This window comes from Phaethon aethereus (assembly GCF_964289735.1).
Source record: "Phaethon aethereus genome assembly, chromosome: 4".
In the NCBI taxonomy this organism is placed as follows: domain Eukaryota; kingdom Metazoa; phylum Chordata; class Aves; order Phaethontiformes; family Phaethontidae; genus Phaethon; species Phaethon aethereus.
In genome coordinates, this window is record NC_138578.1 from 58,371,330 (window position 1) to 58,397,100 (window position 25,771).

Below are 25,771 nucleotides of genomic sequence, written 5' to 3' on the forward strand. Positions count from 1 at the left end.
AGGCAGAAAGTGAGCCACAGGATTTCCTTTTTTCTTTTTTTTGTGTTTGTTGTTGGTTTTTGAGGGGGGGGTGTAGCTGAAAAAATGTACTGGCAATACACAAGTCAGTGTCATTCACTAAAGTGACAGTCGTGTTTATAGCCATGCAAACCACCTATTTGTATCCGGGATTTATCACAAAAGAACATCAAGTACAAAAGTCAACACTGTAACATTTTCTAATGATGGAGAAGCAAGATACACATCTCTAAGAGAACAGAGTCCAGTTGAACCTCTGCTATTCATAAACCTTTTCTGCAATTCAACATACACACTGTGATAAAATATATCCTTTCAATTAGCTTTCATTTCACTATTTCAAATATTTCAAAAGAAAATACTTTACACAACTATTCTATTTGTTTCTAAGAATTGCATTACTGACATACAGTGTTTTAGTCTGGACTGAAAACACACCAGGCAACACACAATCTGAATTCTGAAGTGTGCACACAGGGGCGTACAAGCTGCGTGATTCACACCATACAGAGCTCACATTTGCAGATGCTCATCCTTGGATGACAATGTCTCCGTTTTGTTTTCTTCGGGAACATCTTGAAGCTTAGATGTTTGACCAAGGTGGACTTCATTAAGGCTACCTTCACCCACTGGGGCAGTACAAATAGTCTCATCTTCTCCTGCAGGAGGGAGATTGCATTTTTCCTGCCCTTGCTGCTGTTCTTGTGGCAGTTGTACTACAGGTTTTCCAGAGCTATTAATGCAGACTTGTGGACATTTTTCAGGCCTGAATGAGCCAAAGGCAGCAGTGCAAAGAGACGTATTAAGCAACACTTGAAAAATCACATATACGTAATGAAAAGCATAACTGTAGTTAACACCACCCCTCAAATGCAAATAGCTGATAGGCGACAAGCTAAGAGAGGCAGGTGCACAAAACATAATTTTAATAGAGAATCAAATGCTTGTACTACCATTCCTCAAAGTCAGAAAAACAAACTGTCTTGGACATCGCCAAAAATTAAAGTATTAAGTACATATTTTAACTAAGCTATTCAACATAAGGTCTTCTCAACACCAATTCTATGGTAGGTGACAGTTTTTCTTCTGCTGGCTGAGCTCTACACTAGTTTTTCATCTGTGTACGTACAGGCGCATGCATATCCTTCTCCTCATGTACTTTGAAGACGCTGATGAGTAAGAACCTTTCCACTCTCACTTGCATGTGGCTCAGCCAGCCAGATAACTCTGTTCAAAGGCTTCAACCACCAACTTCCCCACATAGCCTTATGTAGCTGAACAGAGGTGCTTAGAAAGACACCAAGCACTATCAGGAGCGATCTCCGGATCTCCAGATTTCCTGTTTGGATGTCACCGGCACCAGCTAAGCCGCAGACAAGCATCTAACCTACCATATCCAGGCACCTCTATTTCTAGCTGGAAACATTTGTAATGATTAACTCATATTTAACCAGAAACCTCTGCAAATGTAACAGAATCTTGATATGCATATCCATTTCCACACACTGTTAAAATTCTGTATCTGGTAGAGTTCTGCTCTGAGTCTTTACAGGGCTCTACCAAAAGGGCCAGAAATGCTGCATTGCCTTATTTTGAGCAGAAAGTCAGCACAGAATCAAGGACAAGTATGGAAGAAACTGCTGCTGGGCCAACAGAAACTCTTCCAGATCAAGAGATCTCGACAAACAGCCTACAGGGCCAGCTGCAAGGGAAAGAGAGAAGCACAACTTTCTTACCTTGTAGCTTTCTTCTCAAGTTCTCTAGCTGTGCCCTGCTTTGAAAATGGCATGGGAAGGAACTGCTTAACACTGGGCCCAGGCTGTTTTAGGAAAGCTCCAGTTCTTCTGGCCAACATGTCATCTCTTTGTGGGTCTGGAAATTTCACTTTGTTTTCTGTTCCACTGCTCTGCTGCTGGGGGTTTTCAAGCTGTTTTTGGCTCTCTTCTTGTGTGACAGTACTGCTCAGAGAGACAAGTGACACTGTTCCATGATAATGCTCACTTGTGCAGCCTGAAGGCAAGTGGCTGCTGAGGCAACGTGGGGTACGGTTACTTAAAACACAGTTGCAGAGTGATGGACAACTAAGCATCTTTAGCTACAGCCCAGGGAGTGAGAGCAAGAGAAAACTATGTTGAATGCCACGCTTACATAGGTGATATGTTAAAAGTTGGGGATTGCATAAAAATGTATGCAAGGAATTATTCACTTGGAAGCTGGCATTAAAGTTTGGACAAAGCACCATAGATTGCAAAAGAAATCCCCCCAAAAGATGAAAGACCATTTTCATGCTGAACAGCAATTAACAACTGAAGTACTTAAATATTCTTAAAGAAAACAGTCTGTTTTATGTTCATAGGATACATTCCTGTAAGTAATTTCATAAAACAGAACACATGCCATGATGAATGAGTAAAACACATCTTTAAAGGCTGTGTGAAGAATGGAACAACATTGCTGACTGATCCAAGCTAACACCACACACAAACCAGGCATGAGACTCAGAAGGATCTGTTCTGTTCTCTGACCTTTCTGCTTCCCGTGGACTCTTCAAATCCTTCTCACGAGCTACTGCCTCCCCTTGCTGCTGCTGCAGCAGATGAGGAGCTACTGAGAGGGGAGGACAATGTATGGGAATGGGGCTGGTGGTACGCCTCTGAAAAGTTCCCATCCTTCTAAGCAACATATCATCTCTCTCAATGTCTGGTAAATGCCCGATGCAGTCTTCCTCGGTGCCTTCTTGCCATTTGTTCAAATCGCACAGGGTTTGTTTCTCAGAGACAATGCCAAGAGCTGGGACTGGTGACAGCATTCTCCTGCAAGACTCACCTGTACCTGATTTGGCTACCTCACTAGTGATGCAACTAAGAGGAAGGGCAAGACAGACAAAGCATTCTCAGGTCAAATGAAAGGTAAGAAGAATCGTCCTCCAACTCAGTTTGCAAATGTTTTATAAACACACAAACTTAACTGAATGAATTGCTTGCTAAAAGCATTCATTAAAAATTCTTGCTACAGCCACAGGCTAAGCAATTAAAGAAAAGCCAAATAAATGTAAGCTCTGCTAATATGTTAACTTCCCAGAGCTGTAATTCTCCTCCAGATAAATGCCAGGAACACAGAGCACCAATACACCTTGTTTTCAGCATCACATCTTCAAAAAGAAAGTAAATCCATTAGGTTTGAAGAAAGCATTTTTTTGAACATCAGTAAGGCCAGCAAGCTGAAGGGCAAATTCCTACTATGCTGAAAGCAGGCAGAGCAAAGCCACTGGAATTCAAGAAGCTGAAAAAGCTTGAACAACAGCTCAGGCTTTGAGATACAAGTTATTTCACCGCTCATCAGAAATTCTGAGGCAAGCTCTCAGAAGACCTTTGCACAGCATTGTTTTGCGTAACCCTAAACATGTCACAATACTGTGAAGGTGTCAGATGACTTCTGAACAAGGCCGTGCGCGTAAACAGCTCTTAGATCTATGCTGCAGTACACCCCCATGCACATCAGCATCTTGGCAAGAACAGGTCTCATTTCCAGCTCAGCAGTGCTTCCTAAGCCACACCAAATACCTGGATTCATTCTGTGGCTTAGATACTTCATCGCTGCATTCAGCAAACCCGAGACTGCCAACAGTGCAACCAGAAGAGCTTTCAACACTGGAGTGACTCTCCACACAATCTTCCTTGCTCTCCTCTTCTGTTCCACGCTTGGATGAAGCTCTGCCAATAACGAGCTTGTCCCATTTCTGTTGATCAATCTCAGTTACTGGCCCAAAATGCACAAACTTCTGCTTGGGGCTACCAGCCTTTTTGTTTGCTCTGGCTTTGCGGACAGCAAAATCATCATGGGCTGCTGCTTTCACCGTGATTTCAGCTGGTGGCAGTATGTCACTGGGACATTTGAAATCTTCTTCACTAGTATGAATGAGGAATAAAAGAATCCCCCCCAAAAATGAGACCCCAGAATAAAGCAAATTAAATGCTCCTAAGGTTTTGGAGGGCGTTTATTTTAAAATTCAAGGACATAGGTACAAACAGCTGTGGTATACTGAGGCCCAAATGACAGACAGAATTTGAAGACACCACAGACCTGTCGGGGAAACTCTGGGAGGACATCCATGGAAGCCCTTCCTTAGGGGAATGTACATAGCATACGGCCCATCCCAGACTCAGTTCTTTACCCTAACAAAGCCATAGTTCCCTCATCTGCTCACATAGACCTGGGCCATGGGACTGCACAAGCACACCCACTGTTCCAGTGGCACGAGAGCATCAGGAAGGGCAATTCACTTATCCTAAACCAAGGGGACTGAACCTTGATTTTAATAAATCACCTCAAAAAATAATGGAGAGAATACTAATATCTTTGAGACGACAGAATGATTGAGTTTTGATGCTTTGTATTAGAGCTAAAATTACACATAGTAACCACATTGTTAGAAGAATGCCTGAACAGATGGCCACCTTTAATTGGAAAATGGCATGTGCCTGAACAGGAAGGCTAGGAGTTGTTATCCTTTTCTACTGCAGTCACAAATCACCTGCATATGCTATAGCCCACCTCCATAGGGAAATAGCTTAGAATAACTGCTTTATACCTGCTCACTTTGTGGAGGCTTATTTTACAATAAGAGCATGTCTACACCATACAATGAGGCTCCTGAAACTCCTGCTGCAGTGACTAACAGTGCTGGTGTATTTACTCAGCACTGAAATACAATGCCATGCAGATATATTAGCTCAGATCTAAAATGCAGTATAGTCACATTAATGCAAAGAGATGCCAATCCTCAGTTAATACCCTGAAGGTTTAATGCCCCAGGTCCTGAAGATAGCTTGGTTAGCAGCAGCACAGTGCTACTGAGTTAGTGGTGCCACATGGACCTTTGCACTTTCAACTCAGAGCAGCTTCAAAGCAGGTTGAGCCACGAGACAAGATGGACTTTTCTAATATGACATTAAGGGTGTCCATTGGGGGAGTGACCGTTAGAACTACTATTGTAGTTTCAATGGTGGGCACACCTTCATTTCATGATAGATAGATAGCATCCCTGTACAGATTTTGGAATCTTCCTGAAAATTTAAACAGGTGAGGACTGGTTGTCATCAAGGCATCCAAGTTTAAAACCACAAGCACACACAGTGGATCGTGACATCCTAAACATGCTTCCTAGGGTGCCAATCCTGTCCACAGGCAGAAACCGTACCTGGGCTCCCCTGACAGTTTCAATCTTTTCCAGGTCTCCAGATCTGCTTTTGTTATAGATGCATTCACAAAAATCACATCTTCTTGTAGCTGGGGAAGGGTACTTTGAGATTTCTGTTTAGCCAAATCATCCGTTTCAGTATCAGGCACTTTCACCTGCTGTTCCTCCTCTGACTCGGTCTTCTCAGTTTGTAGAAATGGTTTCTCTTCGCTTGTTGCTATTTGCCTTGCTGACGCCATGTGCACCCGTCTTCTTCTAATTCAATGCACATTCAAGTTCAGCAAGAAAAGATTCAAGGGAGCAATGATAAATCAGTGTCAATAGAAGATGCTCAGAGCACAGGAAGATAAAATTGAATTTATAAGCAGATTAATTTTACATTAATTTTAGGAAGTAAGCATGGAACCATTTGAAGTTGAAATGTCTCATCTATGCTACCCCACTCATGCACTATGGAGACCACTTCATCACATGACTTCTACTCCTAGCTCAAGCAAGAAAAATGTTTAAGTTAGTACTGTATTCAGCATTTCTGCAATAAGTTTTCTCATAAATAGTTACAAATACCTCATTTTCATACTATTAGCAAAGTGAATTCAAGTTTTGCTCACAAACATACTACAGAATTTCTTTGATCTTAGAGTCCCATCAATAGCATTAGAATACTAAAATTTGGTTATGGGCTCTTCAGATGCCCTGCCAAACCAGTCATTACAAAATGTTTATATAATCAAATTACCAGCAGCTGAAAGGCACATTTTGCATTACTGAAAAGAGCTACTAGGTATTAAGAGAAGTTTTCTGAATGTATCAGTACAGTTCAGGTCCACTGTAACATGTATATAATGCTTTTATCTAGGATCACTTCTCTTTGTACAAATAATACTAATATACTTGTTTCCTGAACAAGATGTGTGCCTAGCAGATATGTGTGTTCAGCAACTTCTTAAAGGTCTGTATCACTGAAGACAGAAGATATTTTCTAGGCTGAAACCTTGTAAGCCATGCTCCATTTCCAAGAACAACGCTGTATAAGAAACATTAGGACTACGTGCAACACAATTCGGTGCAGTATAGCAGGTATATATATTCAGTGTATTAACTAAAGACTAAGTCCGTGTTTTCTGCAGGGTATTAAAAAAAATGGCATTAGATTAAAAAATGCATCCAAAAATGCACACGCTCAGCAAAAGAGACGAGATGCAGAACGTATCTTCTAAGTTTATTCTCCACTACTCATGGTCATGAGCTGCCTCATGAGCTCAGATAACAAGTGTCTAGTCTTCATGTTATTTACACTCATTGCCAATTTAAGCTCCTGGTCCTAATACTCTAACAAAAAACTACTGTAAGTAATCTACATCTCTTTTTTTGTTCACTTTATGATAAAGCATCTGCATTTACTTTACCCTGTAAGCTTTTTGTAGCAAAGACAGCTTTAGTCCTACACAGCAATAAGCCATGTGAAATTAAGCATTACAATAGAAAGAAAAAGACCATGAATGCACACCTTGCATGTTCCTGCTTTTCCATCTGCAATGGCTTTTTAATGTCTTCCAGTTTACCTTTAACTTTACTTGTATAGGGTCCAATTAAAAAGGAGTTAAATGGAACTATGTGTTTGGGTTGATTCATTTTGGCTCTCCGAGTGGCAAAGTCATCCTTTTCTAAATCAGGAACTCTGCTGGCTGCTTCATCTTCTGAACCAGAATCCTTCCCTTGGTAATGTGTCATGAAGGGGTTGTCCCTGCGAAGGATGATATCTGGGGTGCTTCCGTTGTCTTCACATGTTGGCCTTTTACTGACACAGAGCAAAATTAAAGAAAGCTCTTGATGCACCACGGGAGGAGAAGGAAGTGTCAGCACTCATCTCCAGGTCATAAAACAAGCACAGTTAATTAAATATGCTCCAGGCTGCTGTTAGATTGGGCAAAGCCTTGTTATAAATAGAACTTACCATATACAGGTAACAAATCCACAAGGACTTCACACAGAAAATCAGTAGCGTTGGATCTTTACTTATTTTAGCTATAGCTAGAAGAATCAGTAAGAACTAGTTTAACATACTAGATGCCGTGAGTGTAGCACTGCAAATGGCAGTATTAAAATTCTTGAACACTTCAAATAAAGAGAGAGATTTGATGCAAATACCTGATCCTTGGCCAACGTTGCTGAATCCTGAAATACTAGATATTTGGCACTTTTTCTTCTGAATGGCCATATTTTTTTTAAAGACCTGAGTAATCACTGAGGGTGCTTGCCCTAATATTCTTAACTGCTCTTCTTCCCACACACATCCATGCTCAATTCTTTCCCTAACTAGCCTTCCCTTTCCCCCAAAATAAGCCCTCTATGCCAATGCTGACATATAGTAGCTACAACGATTGCACCAGTATGCCAATGATACTAGCATGCTGGAACACACTGCCATCTGCCTTGGTCAGAAACGCCTGATACCAACACAGCCTTGTTGTTACTGAAGATTACGACAATAAAGACCCTTGACAGCTACTACCCTGAAAGATTAAGCTTATTTTAACTTGTAACAGCCAATAATCTTAAGCAAACTGAAAAGACAGATGGCAAGATCTATGTCACTCTCCCATTTAGAAACAAAATTGTATTAATTCATTGATATTTTAGCAAGTTGGAAATCAAGTAGTAGACTGTTCGATGCAGTACTTTTGTAGGCTGCAGGTATCTTGCATTTCCTCTTTCATATAGCACATCTTGCTACACAATAGGAAAAAAAGGGTATCATAAAGGCTTAAACAGACATTAAGAAAGCAAATCTAAACAGCTCAGGGGTTGCTTTGAGTTTCTCTTCTATTTAAGAAAACAGTAGTGCTATAATTAGCTGCTTTTCTAAAAGTTTTTAAAGCCCTGTAAGTTCACTATACACGCCACTTATTTTATGGCCCCAGCTGCCCTTTCAAAATACTGCTCAGCAAAGTTGCTGGAGAAAGTTAGGGGGAAGCCATAAACCATCCCTGACAGCTCAGTCTGGCTCAGGCCTCGGAGGACAGAGGAGCAATATGAAACTGCCTGCCTTCACCTTGTTATGCTGCAACACACAGGACCCCCCATTAGAGATGTGGAGAGCATGCTCTCAAATTAGCCAAAGGCAACTTTCTCCTTAGATCTCTCTGAAGGATCAAGATTTCATTTAAGAATGGACATCACTGGCAGACGGTGCTTCAAAGGGAGCTGCTGACCCTCTCCCTCACGAGCATCTCTGTTCACAACAGCTTCAGAAACAGCTGGAACAGACGGGCTCTGAGCTGTTGTATGCTTTGCAGCACTCCATGTTTCCAGCCCTCCATCAGTAAGTATTGTCCTATAAGTATTGTCCACTCATAACAACAATTTCTACTCTTTCTTCCCTAAAATAATACAGTAAAAGGTTTACTAAGATGTACTCTTGTACATCTCAAAATCAACAGGCCTACAAGGTCATCTTCAGGTTCAAATTTCATTGCTGAACAGGCATATTACATCACTCAATTCTAAATCACAGTTTGTCAATACACTAGTGTAATTTGCCCAGAGCCAACTGGCTTTTTAAACCTGTAATACCTTAAGTTCAAGATGACCACCAGGGAAAGAATCTGCTTTTCCATTTGTGGTTTCCTAAGACACCTTTTGTTTCCCCAGTACAAGAATTTGAAAACTTCAGAGAAAATATACTTACCTAAAGTAGATACAGAGTGCGTAATGTTTTAGGCACAAAGGAGAACAGTTGTCTAAAAGTCATATACACTGGAACTTGTTCTCCCAAATAAACCAGTATATGTATGATTAACTTAATTTTTTTTTTAAATCAGACTTTACTACTGGTACCATTAGCCTTTTGTGAAATCTAATAATCTGGAAATTATTTTCAGAGCCCTGGACATAAAGGGCATGTATGAAAGCATATAATACTCCATTAAATCTTCTTTATATTTACTTCTTAAATGAAAATCAGTAAGATGAGTATTTATTCAGCTGGTTACGTTGGGGTTATTGTTTTATGCTTTTAAAGAGATAGGTATAATGAAGTGATTGTTCAGTAAAAACTACTGGATTTTTCAGTCTCAGGTCTGCCAATGCTATTGAAGCTTGAGAGCATCAAATGTAGCATTTCTGAGAAGGGTGTTTTTGGCAACAAAAAATATGGAGTTATAATATTCAAAAGAATAACTATGAGTCATTGTAATGAATAACTGAAGAACTTACAGCTTTTAGTATGTATGTAATGAGACTTCAGCAATCAGTTTCTAGGTTAAGAACATTTTCCATTCATTTACATTTTGTTTTTAATGGAATCAGAGATTGTGGTGACATTTTGGGGTCTCCTGAATCAGTTTGTGAGGTCTCAGAAGTACCTTTTAAGGTCACTTCACCATAGAGATAGCAAAGACTGTAGATTTGAAGCTTGCAATGGACCAGAATTCTCCGCAGATTTGCAAATCGCTTTTGCATACCCAGCTCCAGCCCTTGCAGAAAAAACACATGGGTCCATGGTGGTACAGCAGGTACTTCCAAGTGTCAGACCGTGGGTGTTTGCACTCGCTGAAGCAGGGTCTCGTACAGGTTTGTGGGTCCTTCTACTGCATTTCAACAAAAGGGTTTTGCATACTTATGCACTATCACGATAAGAGTCCATGTCTGTTTTGCAATGAACATGCCAAGAATTCTTCATTTGATCACATTTCTCTCTTACTCTTCCCCTCTCCATTGTTTATTAGAACAGACTTAATTCTCCTTTTTAGGGAGTCTCCGTGAATCTGATCCTTATCTTTCAGATACAATAGCGTAAATAAGAGACAGATGCAGACAACAAGCAAGCAAGGAGGATCACATATCAATAAAACAACGTGCTATGAAGAGACAATATACTCCTTTGGGAAGGAGGAATGCTTTTTGGCATGCATTTCTATAGCATCTAGTTCAATTAAGTCCTTTCCTAGAACATGTTACAGCAATGGAGATAAGTACTTAGATTCCAAGCAAAAAAAGCATTTGCATATAAGTTCAAATCCTTTCTGTGGTGGACCCAGAAAGGTCCCCAACTGAGTTTCAGCTTTAGGGACCATTAGATGCCTTGTAGAACTCAAAAGAGACACTGTGACCACAGTCCAGAGGTCAAAATGTTGAGAGGAAACAGCCTATAAACATCTCACAGCAAGTAGAATATGACTGACAACCTCAGGTGAAAAAAAAGAGAGGCTGGTATCATAGAAAGTTGAAGGAGTAAGAGGGGTGAAAGAAAAAAAAAAAAGATCAGAATACAGAAACAAGAGGGATTGAGAATTGCTCAGTGCTGTTAGTGCACAGAAATTTAAATTTGATGCCAAGAAGAGAAAGCTGAGAGGTTCAAAGAACAGGGAATAAGGAGGAGATATTAAGAAAGATGATCAAATGCTCCCCTGTATCCTAAAGTGTCACTACTGAACTCTTCCCTTATCCTCACCCACAATTCTTCCACTTTTTTGGAAGTGGAAAGGAAAACAGCTTGTTATTTCTGTTCCCTTCTTCAGCCCAGTCAGGACAACAGATCATCCAAGGAAAGAGGCCAAAAAACCACACATTTGATTTGTATGTGCTTCTTTCATGGAGATCAAGCACAAGGGTTGGAAAAGGGACTCTTGGATAATATGGTGAGCATCCTCCAAATGCAAATGGAAACAGTGCTATTTGTTGTACACAGCACTGGTAAACACAAGCTATTACTACGTTTTACTACATTACTAACATTAATGCTACAGCCTTGGACTCGGAACAGGATTATACTAGTATCCTACTGGTTTACGGATTCCTGATCAACTAGTACACTAACTCAGCCTGAAAGACTAATTTATGACTGATAGTTTCTCTTCGTTAGTATGTGGCTTTGTTAAAGTAGTATCCTGCAACCACACACAAACGCTGGTTCATTACAGCTTGACAACAGTGAAGCAAACCTGAGAAGAGGACATCTGACAGCTTACATACTGTGACTGTTTTAACTGCATATGGCACATCTGTATATAGCTGCAGACAAGCTTCACTGTACCTATAAACAAGCTGTATCACATCAGAGCTGTGCTTTTTACTACTACACTTCAAAGGCCAGACTGTAGACCAGCATCTGCTAAACTACTCACTGTCAGGGCTTCACCCCACAATCCAAAATAAAATGTTTGAGACGGGAGGACATTTGGACACTTACCCTATAGCCAAACCATTTTGATCATTTGTAAGAGCCTAGTCTTATGACATGTTGGTTAAAACTCTGCTTTGTGGGCCATCCCCATGAGAAAGAGATTTTTCATGAGGATCCAGTATCAGATGATGGAAAGGCATGGGCAGTGAGCCTAGTCATCATTCAGCTCTCGAGTTAAAGAACAGGAAATCACCAAATTGAACAACATCCAAAAATAAATAACGCAGGTAATAAGTGAATAACTACCGATACTCCATGCCAAAGTCAGTCAAATTATGATTGCTGAACTATGCCTCCATGCTTTAACTGGTACATGTGTTAACAAGAACTGCACTTTTACTGTTCCTGCCATTAAAAATAAATGCATCATTTATTAACACAGCTAAAAATATTAACCCCATAAACGGCATGGTTCAGTAAATGAAAACATCCTGACGTCAACAAGTAAAGTAAATTTCTGAAACTTCTGCCTGAAAACAGCATTTTTAATACACATTTATACCTATTTTTTATTAAATGCAAGAAAGCATTAGGTAGAAGGCAACAAGTAGTCTGTGCTGTATTCTTGGAGTTTGTTTACATTATGCTGTAAGATAATAAAATTTTTCAACACAAATGCAGTTAGCATCATACAACTCTGCAATCCACAGCTGCCACATCACAAGCCTTTTCAGACCAAGATCTTCACTAGCAATTGTGAGTGCTTAGCAGACCGGATTTTTGTTAGAAGTGAAATCACAGAGGATTGAGGAAATGCACACTTCAGCCAATCCTAAAAATGTGAAGCGTGCACAATTTCCCACACCATTGGGCTAACCTGCCATAGCGCTGGGCTGCTGACATGACCTTAATGCCAGCTTGTTCGAGTCTTCTTAACTTTCTGATCTCTTCTGCATCTTTCCTCTTGGGTGCTGACGTTTCTTTTGCACTACATGAGGGAGACTGGTCTATGGAGTTTCCTTCATTTTGATTCAAACCTACTTGATTTTTAATGGGGCTTGCCTCAGGAGCCATGGAGCCCACTTTCTCCTTTTCACACTGTCCTGATGTTTCACTCTGTTCTTCTTCTATGGTTTCAGGGTGGCTTTTGCTATTGAATTATACAAGGTAGTTTAACGTATGCTGTGCCTGAAACACATACACTTACTTATTATAAGCACATTTTGTTGATATCAAGATGCCAAAGGATATTCTGATGAATGATCTGGGATGATAACTATGCCCTTTAATGGCAGTTGCTTCTTCAGCCAAATCAAAAGTGAAATATCAGTTGACAAAACCAGCATGCAGAAAAGCATAGTCACAGCTACATAAACTGTACTGGTGTATAGAACACAACATACAAATAAATTTGTTATAAAAAACACAGCAAAAATATTACCTATTTTGATTTAATACCTCAAACATTACTTAGAAGTATCATTTGTCAATGAGTAACTGTCTTGAGAACCAAGACAGATAATCCAGAACGTTTTTGTCCAGTCTTGGGTTTGAGTAACATCCATGGTATTTATCTTAACAAACATCTGGTCAAACACAAGCTATATGTTGTATTGTAAGGTAAACAATAATGACATCAAGAAAATTATTTTCTACTCATTGCTCTTCTACCACCTTCACCAGTTGCTACAAACAATTTATCAGTACTATCTCTGCAAGATATTTATTACAGCAGAAGGCACTTCATGCATCTTATGAAAAGAATGAAAATCAGGCACATGTTAACGCTTCACCACCGAGGAAGGGAGAAGTTGGACAAGCCAGTCTTACCTGAAAGGTCTGTCTCCTAGCGGTGAAGTCGCTGTGCTCCAGCTCTTTCGGTACTCTTCTCGTTCAGCTTTCTTTTTCCGAAGTGGAGCGGGTACATAGAAAGTCTGATTACTCTTGTTCGGGAGGTACTGGTTAAAAGGCACAGCTGATTTAGGTTCACCATGTGAGGTCCTCCTCGCCAACATATCATCTTTTTTCACATCTGGCATCTTTCTATGTGGCAGGTCAGTTTCTGAGTCACTTCCTCTCCCTAGTGAGGAAGGAGAAAAAAGTCCCTCTCTTCACTTTTTTTTTTTTTAAAGTTTAACTCAGAGAAGATACCACCAAAAAAGACATTCAGCATGTAAGCACCAAAAAATGAAGCCATTTTTACCTGTATTTATATTTTAAAATCAATCACTGAAGATAGTAGCCCATAATATCTACACAGACAGTAAACGTTTTTTTCCATCAACCCTTATTTTCTACCCCTGAAAACCTCATCTTCAGCCATAGGTCACATCAGAAAACTCAGGATCAGATTAAGCCAGACTTGTCAATCACACAGGACAGCTACGGAACCTTACCTGACTTATGCCCAAATGACTCCTAGTTGTACATACGGGTATGTTTGACCTGATCCACGCTCTTGAACCTAAACTTACATGTGCATAGCACAAGCTCAAGCAAAAAAGGGCTGCATGCTGTGTATTTACAAAATGGCAGGGATCTGTGGATGTTTCTACAGACATGTATTAACAGCACTTTGAATTCATACAGCTTCAGCTTTGATCAAAATCTAATAAGCATCAGCTCCTATAAACCAGAAGACTCAGATGGTCTCTCTCCAGACTCAACGGTTGCCTGGTCAGTCTAGCACACTGCAAAACACAAGTGAGAGACTCAATCCTTAGATGGAAAAGGGCAAGGAGAGAGGGAAGGGATCTCAGGATTTAGAGGTTAGATCAGTACAGCAAAGACTGAAGAGTACTTATTGGGAAAGAAAAGAAATAAGGTGAGAGAGAAAAATCAAGAGTTACAGAGACTAAGATGAGAGATCAACAGAGGTGAGTGACTACTATAATTTGTTCAAATGAACTAAGCTTCCTGGTATTTACAACCCATTTAAAAACAAACATTCACAGAAACTTAGGCAGGACTTTTTGCAACTTGAAAACAAAACTCCCAAATGGTAGGACAAATACCTTAAAGAGCATTTGCAGTGGAACTGCTCTCATTGTCATTTTGGAAGCCACTTCATAGACATTCACTAGATTCCCTGCACCATCATGAGCCTGTTTAAGTAATTTGCAAAGAAGCTATATAAATAGTTCTCCCAGCAGTGTAACATCACCACAGGCCCTGGTTTGAAGGGTGAAATGGAGCATACACAGCCACTTCTCCCACTGGCATTGAAACCCTCTCTCAGCTTTGGAGCGCTGGATCTCTCTGGCCCTTGGTCCCTTTGCAACACTTGCATGTGCAATAGCTGTTGTCCTCTTTGGGATGAGGGGAAGCCACCAGGTTGTGTCCTCTTGCTAATTCACCATGCTAGTGTATGAGCTAATTCACCGAGCTACCTAATGAACAACTGAAAACAATGAAGTCATAAAAATCACAAGTAGCTTATGTATAAAGCTATATTCAAAGTGGGGGATAGAAAAGACGTCTAAATATGCTAGGAATGTTATTTGCAAAGAGCTTTTGCAGCAAATTGAGTTATTCAATGTTTGCTTGAAGAGAGATGAAGAGTGAAAGGGAACAGTAAGAAGAGACAAGACACAATGGAAATGAGCTAGTTAGACAAAAATCATAATGCACTTTTTGCCAGTAACCTCTTGCTCAAACAATTTGGATAACTAGCACCATGACTGGTAACCTGAGTCTGTGTCTAAACAAAAAGTGGAGACACAACCACAGAATCATGGGTGCCTGAGGACAGCTGAGGTTTGAAGAGCTGTAATATCACTAGACTGAGCAGGGCCACAGAGGAGCTAAAAGAAAATGAAAAGATCCCTTACTGTTATTTGCTATTCTGTTTGCTCTGGCCTTTGTTCTGGTGTTTATTTTTGTATCACATGAAAACCAGTCTTGAACCAGCAGACAGAAATGCTGGAATAGATAATCACAGTAGCAGAGGAACTAGACCAGATTCCTCTCCCTCATTACTGATGTGCCTACCAGCATCCCCAAGGTGAGTACTTCAAAGACAAACAGCTCTTTTAATTATTCATATTTTACTTGTGAAATTATTTTCAGCTCAAATTTGCAAAAAAGCACATGAAGCCAAAGCACTGAATGGAACATGCAGCTGTGCTCTACATTTATAACCTTAACTGTGTTGTTCTACATTTCCAAGTAGAAGCAGCAGCAGCCAGTTTCCACAACTCATAACAAGCAGTTATACACCAAGGATACACACAGATCCTTTGTACAAGTATCCATGCACAACTGTGGGTCAAGCAGAGGATTTTATTCGTTCCCAAGTATTTTAGTGAGTCTATGGGAAGGTCAGTCTGCAGTTCTACTGTGTTTTAAACAAACTGTTCTGCTCTATTACTGGTTTTGTTTGCATTTTGCCAAGGGACAGGGTCCGCATAGGACACCAGAGCAGCTCCTGAACAGTAGGGCTGATCACAGATGGCATCCTTGAAGGTGGTATTACTTAATGCTTCCACCCAAACTGATCATCACCTTAGAATCACTTAAATGATCTCCATTCATTTTTTTTTCTAGTAGTGGAAAGAATCATAGTTTCATTTCGCTATTATATTATTTGGCTTATAAAGCTCCTATGTGAATGGAGAAAGAAGCAATGCAAGCAGAACCCTTTTTTCCATAAAGCTTTGCAGATCCAGTATTTCTAAAACTATGTGCAGCTGAGTGAAACACTGGCCTGCTGGGGCCACTGGAAGAGGTCAGACAAAAAGAGAGGTCAGCCAAGCTACACCTCACCTGCAACTCTTGGAGAAGAGAGCTGTGAAGTTACGGCACCAGCATGCTGGGAAAGTGGGACATATTAGAAAGGTCCAGCTGGACAAGTCATACATATGCACACAGCATCTGCAGGCACCTTGGGTCTGGATAGGATTAAAAACTATTTTTTAAGAACAAAATTTGTATGCTTGCATCTTATTTTGTCTTTGTTAGGGACTCAAGAATGTGACAAGACAGTATGTCTTAGCTGTGACAGGTAAGCAAGCAAATTCTGATTATTCAGGATAAGTTGATAGGAAGCAGCTACAGGACATGTGTACCTGGCTGCCCACCAGCTCCAATTCGGTAGGGACACCGGACCCTCCTTCAGCACCCAGGACGGAGCAACACTTGTTCAGGACATGTGAGGTGTGCCACCACCACACTTTTGTGTCATTTGGAAAGGCAGAAAAATGTTTTGTAATGTGGAAACTGTGCTCTGTTTGGTGTCTGAGGGGGCATGAGGCTGTTTCAGGGAATCAACCCTAGTAGCTGGTTCTGGATGGTCAACCAGCAACAGCCCCAATACCACAGAGGCCACTCAAAACAGCAGAGCAGATCTTAGCCCTGCTTTCCCCAGAGCTCTCTTTCATAATTCAGCTCTGATACCAGCTCTCCCTGCCAGCTTTTTAGTTTTAAGGAGTTCCCTATCACCTCATGAAATCTCTCATGTGTCCAGTTATGATTAGCACCACTTTCTCTCACACTGCCAAAAGCAGTATGAACATCTGGTTCCTACCAAAAAGTCTTCTGCCCTTCCTTTTTTTATTAAATAAATAACATTACTAAGGAGAAGTGATTCATGTGTGGAACATAATTTCATCTGATGATGAAGTTTGACTGATTCATCCATTCATCAGGAATGTAACCATGGAGAAGGAGCCTCAGTCGAGCATCCTTTTGTTCTGAACCCAAACCCTGCACACAACAGGTAACTTAAGTGCATGCTCCACATCTACCCCTAGCAAACCCTTCCTCATCCATCCTTGTGTTTACAAGCCTCTGGGAATCAGACAAGGCAGGCAGAGAAGCAGCACCCCTTCTGTAAGCCTAGAGCTGCATGTCCTCACTCAAAGGTGTACAAAGGTGGCCACAGCTCTTATACCAGGAGCTATTTACCCCATTTTCTAAATATCATAAGAACAAATATGACATTTGCTAAAATGTTATACATCAGACTTCAAAACTCTGTCAAGTATCAGACATTTCCAAGATATTTCTATGTCATTTTTCTGCCCAGGGTTTACTTAGGCAGCGTTTTATTCACTTCAGTATTTCCCTTGTTCCTGCACTTTTATTTCTTGCTCCAGCCTAATTTGTAATGAGTCTGCATAACATCTTCTTACACTGTAACCGAGAAAAGCACTCTCCCCATCATAAAATTACACTGGAACGCTGTAACTCATTTTCCAACACTCCGCTACCCTAACTGAGACAGACTTCAAGTTGTTGGCAAAGTCATTTAAACCTCAGGGAGCACAAATCTGCATTCACAGAGAAGTTCTCCCACCAGATTAGCACAATTCAGAGGCTGTGTCCAGCTTCCAAATGTCACATTTGCTCCATAAATGTTACTTATATGTCACAACGTTATGCATGTGCTGCACTGTGACTGGTACTTACCATCACTGCTCCCTCTGAGCACTACATCTGGAGACGGTGTCTGCTGTGAGCGGGAGCCAAAGGAGTCCAGACTGTCAAAGGAATCATCTCTGCCGTGGCGAGGCGGGGAGAGGGAATCGCTGCGTTCGGAGTCCCAGCAGTCTATATAGCCGCTGTCACGAATGCTGCGCTTCGGGCTCTCAATATCCTCTGTTTCCTACATGGAAGTACAGCAGGTACCTCTTCATAAAGAAGCCACTCACATATCCATGAGATCCATTACACATCAGACAACAAAGCATCTTCCCAAATACTAAAAACCTCCTCCCCAAAAAAGGGTTTCCTTGTTTTCTACCCCTTCTCCCCTTCACAACAAAAGTGCAAGCTTGCGATAAACCCTGATTTTATGCCAATTAAGAGGAAACCCTCCTCATTAGATTAGTACGATGAGCTGAGAAAAAGTTGCAAGAGGCAAGTTAATAAACTGATCAAAAGTGAAAGTAACCTGAAACTTGACTTGTCGTCCATAGTCCATAGCACAAAGGCACTACAATTTTAACATTGTGCCTGCATCAGGTTTAAGTCTGTTGCTTTCCAAAAGATTCCCCCCCTCCCCTTGCCCATCTATTGTATCTGGCCGGGACACCAGCAGACAGCATTTGTTGTTGCTGCTTCAGCTCGGCAAAATAATGAAGCAGTGTGCCCTAGCCTCCCTCTACCTTGAAGAGAAATTCCTGTTATGAAAGAGAGATGTCTTTCTGAAGCAATCAGCAATGAAAAATATGCAAAATGCTTTTCCTGATGCCTCAGAAGAATTCAGTTGTGCTCTTTACTCTTTGCCAGCTCCTGGCTCTGGGGGATATGAAAGCACTTGTAGCTGACCCACATGTTCAGAGCAGGGAGAACAATGGTTGTCTTTGACAGCCCTGTGATTATAAATTCTTTCCAGTGCAAGCAGCACATACTAAAACACTGAAACTCCAGCAGAGGAAAAGGTCAATAGAAGCCATCCTCATCCTTGCATTATAATAAATCCCTTGTTTTAGAGAGCGTCTTAACATTAATTACAATCACACAGGCTGAGAAAAAACAAAAATAACTACTTTTATGCAAAGATAAATCTGTTTTTTTCTCCCCCAAAAGTAAGTAAAGTCAGAGATGTGGGTGCCATTATCAGATTGACATTTTGTGACCCAAAGTGGTTGGAATGTGATTTTTTTTTCTTTTTCCTTTTTTTCTCCCCCCAGAAGCATTTGAATATTAATTCCTAATTAAGAAGCACCCCCTGCTTACCACTAGCTGGAGCACAATGGCTACGTTGAGCACAGCTCTCACTATCCTTGGCTGCTAAGGTTTTACCCGTTACTGCTATCGTCAATGAGAAGATCAATCAAGAACATCACAGTACGCTATGGTGGGCCACCTCCACAAGAAAGTGGGTTTGCTGTGGAAGTGATGGAGGGAGGAGAGCCCTGCAAGAGCACAGCAAAGCTGCCGCACTGGAAAAGAGGAAGGCTTAAAGCGAGACGGGGAGATCAGACCCAACATCCTGCAGACTTTTCAGGAAGAAGGCTTAATTAGTGCCACTCACTATTATGCTGCCAAAATACCACACTAAGGGCAGTGGCAAAGGTCCCCTAAGGCCAAGCTAAACTGTGGCAATGTCAATAAGTAACCTCACTGCAAATTGAAGTGAAAGTATTTTCTACAAACAAATAAAATTCATCTAACAAAGTAGTAATTGGATCCTATGTAATTTCCTTCCCCTGTCCTGCTTAGTGAACTAAAATACTGATAGAAACACAAGACGACGTCTCCCTGAAATCTGCATGGGTTACACACATCCAAGAACAAATCTAAAAATCCTACCAAAATCCCGTTTGTGACACAATCCAAAAAATGTTTTTAAAAATCCAAATTCCCTAAATCCCCTCATCCCTTCATACCAATCAGCTATTCTCAGTCCTCAGGCACAGTTCCATTTTCCTAAATTACTGTATTTGAATGACACAGAACTTCTCAGCAGCTAGCTACAGGGACTTAAACTCAGGCAAAAAGCCCCATCCCGCATTCACTATCTCAGTGTTTGAAAACAGTCCAAATGTGAACTAATGAGTTCTGCAGACCCTATTTTCAAAGGCCTGTTGATGTTAATTTTGCATGCCGCTCACCAGGAATTAGGAGGCAGGCACCAGGATGGGATCCTAGACTTCTGTAAACATGTTCTTTACAGCCTTCCCCTTGGCAAAGCTACTCTCCCAGCCCAACGCTGTCTCACAGACGGGTATTTGTCCTGCTCTGAGCAAACGTCATCTCCCAAATGTTATCAATGGGAAAAAGAAAGTGGTTATCTGCGGGACTGATAACACCGTAACACGACACACAACAGCACATTAGTCTGTCATATTATCTAATTAAAAACACAGTATGTCACTGAGTGGTAGTAAAAGTGCGATTGCCAAATGTAAGATGTGTTTCTCCAGGAAGTTCCACCCACTAAATATAATCAAAAAGCCATGGACATTTTGTCATTAAGAATTTCCCATTTAAAGTAAAGAAGAATGTGTATCCAAACAGTTAATGAAATTAAAAACAGAGTAGCATGAATAAAATTAGAAATGAATAGCCCTTTCAGTATGGGAAGTAGGAAAAAGATGAGTCCGAGACATCTTACATCCAAGACGTCTTTTGATTTGCTTATTAAAAAAAGGAGGACAGAGAGGATTTATAACAGAAAAACTAAAGCAGACTGAATTTGTGGTCGATTTAATTATTAAATTCTGTGGAAAAAAAATACCAGTAGAGAATGTGATAAAGTGTCTTTTCATCACTCAAGCTCAGCTATAAAGAACATCAGAGTGTTGCACAGCATGATTAACATGTTCTATTTTACAACCAAATCCTCTTCAAATTCAGTAACAGAAAAGCCCACAACTGCCAATGGGAAATACTGCAGGGGTACAGGAGTAGGGAGGTGACCTTGAAATAAGTCACCAGCGGCCCTCGTAATAGTACCACCTAAACAAGACTTTTCAGGACAGCAAAGTGCTCTGTTCTTACATTAAAGGAATACATAGCTTTCAGCTTTTATGAGATCTCTACTTTTCTCCCAGCTCCAACATCTGCAATAAATCAAGTCCCAGCCTCTTGCTTTTGCCCTTGACTTGCAGCAGTCCGCACTGCCCAGCCAGGCACTCCACAATCATTGGCTCCCCACAGAATGCTGCCTTTCAGCCTCAGCCTACTTCATCCCACAAAAGGGCTCAAGATGGGACCTCCAAAATGCTGTAATGTTTAGTTTGATAGGTAAACATCACCTGGGAAAAGAGGAGCCTTACGCTTCAAGATTAAGCATTACAAAATAAACCACGATACCAAGCGGCACTAACATTATAACAACCCACACTTTGGCAATTTTTCCTGCATTAGCTCCCTTATCTGTCTCTGTTTCACCTTTCAGACTCCTTAGAGCGGGGACTGCTCCTTCCCTGCATCTTTTGTTTGGAAACAACTCAAGTATTAACTTCATTTCTTTATTGCTTTGTCTCAGTCATATCAGTAAAGAGTGGCAAAGTCCCGAGAAATTAGCATAGGTCACTTCAAACGAAGACCAAAATAAACTTCTACAGAGAAGCAGGGTGTTCTCTTTTCCTCTCCATTTCTACCTGCTTGTTCACAGGAACTGGGCTTACAAACAGGGATTTTACCCATCTAGTTAAGGCTCTCCGGTCACACTAGGGTGTAGGAGCTGCCATCAGTCAGCCAAGTGTTTCTTCCTCTCCAGTGACAATCTGGTGCTGGCCCTCTGAGAACCCAGAATGAAGAGCTGCACCTGGGGCAGATGCAGTAGCAGAGAACTCAAGGACAGTAAAGAGCAAAGAGTCTCCCATGATCCCCAAACCCTACTGCCTGTGGTTACTTGGCCGTTACATAGGATGGGGAGGCAGTAGCAGGCACGAAGCTCTCTGTGGGCTGGAAAACATATCTGCATGGTCTTTCATGAGCAGTATGTCCAACACATGCAATGCTAGCACCAGATGCTGCCATCTTCTTACATGCCTGCTCCTTGCCCCTTCCATCCCCAATAAATGCATGCTTGGATATCAACGCTAACCACTACTGAGGCTAAGTGTCTCACATTGGGGTTCAGGGCATGCTGGAGTGCTCAACCAAAAGTCCCCAAACCACCGTACAGCAATCACAACTTTTCCTTTCCAACAGAGCTCATCTCATCATAAACCACACAATATGATTTCAGCCAGAATTTAGAGCTTGGCAAAACACAGATGCATCATAAGTATGCCCTTGATAAAACATAATCTCCTCCTTCTACCCTACAGCTTTATTTATATACTTTGGTTTGATGCTTTATGGTGCAACTTAAAAACAAAAGAGCTGCCCATAAGACTGAATGTTTTAAAGAAGAAAAAATCTCTCTTCCTGTGAGTCCTGCCACATTACTTTTGAGTCTCAGCTCTTCTAGCTGAAACTGTGTGTCATAAATTAAAATAATTCAAACCAAAACCTATCGAAGTGAAGATTACAGAGCCATGTGACAATTCTGAAGTCCTGTTTGACATCACGTGCTGCATCATTGATATGGCCACAAAGCTGGCTGCCAAGGAAAGTTGTGTTCATGGCTTGGTAGAGTCAGGTTATTTATGGCAGTAATAATTAAAATTAAATTTCCATTCCCCAAATGTAACAAAAAGATACCTTTCTCATTTGTGCCAGCAAACCTTCAAACTCCTTCAGGTTCAGGGTTGATCCACTATATGATGTGCAGCTGTTTGCCGCTTTCCCTAGCCAATAAATGGTGACTAATACCTGCAGAAGTTAATAAGAATTAATTGAAGATATCTACACAGTCACTTAGCTAAATTTACTTCCCTTCAGCATCTCTCGTTTATTCTAAACTGCACAGCAGCAGAAGATTTTGTTATAAATCAGAATTGAAAGGGAAGCGTCTGTCAGTGGTTAAACATAAATACATCAGGCAACTATGAAAATTTAAACAGTCCTACAGAATACGTAACTTAAACACATTATCTTCCTAGTATTTTTACAAAAAATGGAACTGTCATGTCTGCCTGGAAAATAAACAGTAAGAAATAAACCTGAATAGACGAACTAGGCAAGATACTTGAAACTGTCTAGAAGATACTTATAAATATGCATGTTTGTAAATCCAATAGGAAAAAAAAAATCCCTAAAGAGTACTAATACTAGTGGTCATTAACTCAAACTGTTAAGACTAATGGCATAAATAAAACATCTGAAATGTGTGCCTGCCTATCTCAAGGACAGGAAAGGTAGTTCCATTTCTAATCATCTTAATATAATTAACCAGATGACATGTGAACATTTACTTCCAGGCTTCTGCTAGCTTAAGAAATGCTTAGCCCAAGACTAATCAAAAGCCATGAGCTTCTAGCTGTTTCTATCAGACTAAAGTGGAAAGAGTTAGTGGTTTCATTCAAGTTCTGGCTTGATGTCTCTCTAACTCAAAAGTCACTTCAAAACTAGTACAGATAAAAAGTCAAAAATTGCTCTTGCAAATGTTTATATACCCTTTCACTTCTTTAGGTAGCAAAGGAGACTGATCTGACACTGCTAGGGCTGCACTGTTTTAGGAAAGGAGAAATTAAGACGCTCAGGATGGTCAAATGAACACCTCCAAACCCACTGATACTTATATCATGCACAGAAAGCAAACAGTCCTTCTCTGCACCCACATATGTCTCCACTTAAAGTAATGTCTTTAATGGTACCTGTGCAGCAGTAATTTGGACTGGAAACTGATCATCAAAGGCAATTCAGTTCAGTGTTTTGCACTGGTTAAAAATGCCAAACCATCACCCTCAGAACTTAAGGCTTTTTCTCATTCAGTGCACATTATTTCTGCCTATTCTGTGACATTGTGAAGTATTTAACTGCAGAACAACAGGAAATATTTTGATGTGGAAAAGATGTGCAACCAATAATAAATAATAGTTGCCATAAACGGTCTCAAAAAAGTTAAATAAACTCAAATACAGTATTTTATATTTTGATGGGACAGGGCCATATAATTCATACTATATAGAGAACTAAAGAAAATAGGACTAGGAGAAATCCCAAGGGGATTGACATCTGTCAATCTGTCTGTTGAGGGCAGACATCTCTGTCAGACTCTTCTTCCCTAAAGGATGCGCCCATATTCCTTCAGTGCTTCCTCCTCAGTCACGTATGCTAGAATTCTGATTAGCCTTTTCTCATCAACTTTCTCTAACATTCCCATCTTTCATTTGTGTATGATGTGCAAAATCACACACAGAACTCCAGCTGAGGCCCTGCCAGAAAAGAGTATAGCATGTGTCATACAGATCCCCTGTTTAAAAACAGAAACACAACTGTGGGGCATAATGTAAATAATATACATGGCATGAAATAATCAAATAACGTTTTTAATAACATTCAAAAATTTTCCCCTCATTTTTAAAATTACATCCAAATTAACACTACTGTGCAGAGGGAAAGGAGGTGGTTTTTCCAACACTGATTGTTTTTATCTTGAAAAAAACTCTATCTGAACTGTTTTCCTTCAACCAGCACTACTCAACAAATTTATGTAAAAAATTCTTGCAGTACGTGTTCTCAAGTTAAGTGAAAACACTTGCAAATATAGTACTCCTAGCAACCAGGAAACTGTCCAATTCATTTTGCCATTCAGTTCTCTGATGAAGGTTGTGGTATTTTTATTTATTTCTTCTAGCATTTGATCACTTTCTTCTTCCTTTCTTTATCCACTTTTTTTTTTTCTTCCCCAAATAACATCACATTTGCAAGCAATTCTGACTGGCTGCCAGCCGAGGTTGCAGGATCATGCACGTGGAAAGTATATATTGCCTACAAGCACATTGTGGAGGACTTTACCTTTAAAACAATACATCTGTACAAATATAATTAGCCAGTGCCCACAAGGGTGCTAAAATGCCAAAGCTGAACTCCTCCCCTACAACTCTGTGTGCTGGATGCAGAAGATACTACTCTAATGATGATGGGAAAGACAGGATGAAATAATTTGGGGGGTTTTTTTGTGTGTGTGTTCTTGGTTTTTTTATTTATTTTTTACCTGTAGTCATGATTATTGGCTTGCAAAGTTATTAGGAAAAGATCTTAGCATTTCTTAGCAGTTTACAGGGATTTAAGCCAAATATAAAATTGAATTTATAGCAGTTTACAGCTGAGTAAGGACAGACAGTTTGCTAGGCTTTAGGAGAATAACTAACTCAGAGACCAGCAAAGTTTAGCCATTTTCTTTTCCACTTAACAATTACAAGATCCATTACCATTGCCATTAGTTTAAATCAATAAGAAATTAAAGTTAGATGGAATTAGCCTTTCTGGGAAAACACTCATTTGGAAGAACAATGAGAAAGCTGGAAATCTGACAGTAAAGACTTGGATCCAGATCTAATGATCATTTTGCTTCATTTTAAACTCTTTGTGCAAATTTACTTGATGCCTATGTATTTATGAAAGGCTACAAAAGCATAGCTTCATAGGTGAGTTAGACCATTCCCAGTGAAAGCCACAACAGACAGCACAGAGATCACATTATTTATTCCTTATCTAAGCAGAAACAAACATTCTCCATTTTACTTCTATTGTAAGGATGCTTCACCATAACAGCTCTACCTAAATTTCCAGTAGAACCTGATTAGGTTTGTGTTCAGAAGAACTTTTCAGTGATACTCATCTGTACTCAGTTTTTACTGACATAATTCTTGCTCAGGCCAAATAGAGGATTAACCAGAGGAAAAAAACCCACCAAAACCAACCCAAAAAACTTCAAGTCATGTACTTACATTTTTCAGCTTCCTACTATAGTCAGTGTTCCTGGTTGCACACACACAAAAAAAAAAGGAAAAAATAATCAGAAAACAGACAAACTTTTCAGGAGCGTGTACGCAGCAGATCACGTTTTCCCTAACAAAAGCCTGCAGAATGCTTCTGCTGGCTGGAAACACATGAAAGCGAAGAAGATGTAGTTCACA

The 25,771-nt window shown here is 40.4% G+C and overlaps 1 protein-coding gene across 1 annotated transcript in view; it reads right to left on the bottom strand.

The window, feature by feature from the left end:
- Positions 1-25,771, bottom strand: part of LIMCH1 (LIM and calponin homology domains 1) — a gene marked incomplete at its 3' end in the record, with an annotated part of 179,280 nt that overhangs the window by 44,709 nt on the left and 108,800 nt on the right. The window contains exons 5-15 of the mRNA XM_081999459.1: positions 25,583-25,613; positions 22,449-22,559; positions 17,754-17,949; positions 13,176-13,425; positions 12,223-12,495; positions 6,729-7,019; positions 5,219-5,473; positions 3,582-3,926; positions 2,544-2,867; positions 1,755-1,976; positions 536-784 (exon numbers count right to left, since the gene is read on the bottom strand). Of these exons, the coding sequence (XP_081855585.1) occupies positions 536-784; positions 1,755-1,976; positions 2,544-2,867; positions 3,582-3,926; positions 5,219-5,473; positions 6,729-7,019; positions 12,223-12,495; positions 13,176-13,425; positions 17,754-17,949; positions 22,449-22,559; positions 25,583-25,613 (2,547 nt within the window). The remainder of the gene's footprint in view (positions 1-535; positions 785-1,754; positions 1,977-2,543; positions 2,868-3,581; positions 3,927-5,218; positions 5,474-6,728; positions 7,020-12,222; positions 12,496-13,175; positions 13,426-17,753; positions 17,950-22,448; positions 22,560-25,582; positions 25,614-25,771) is intronic.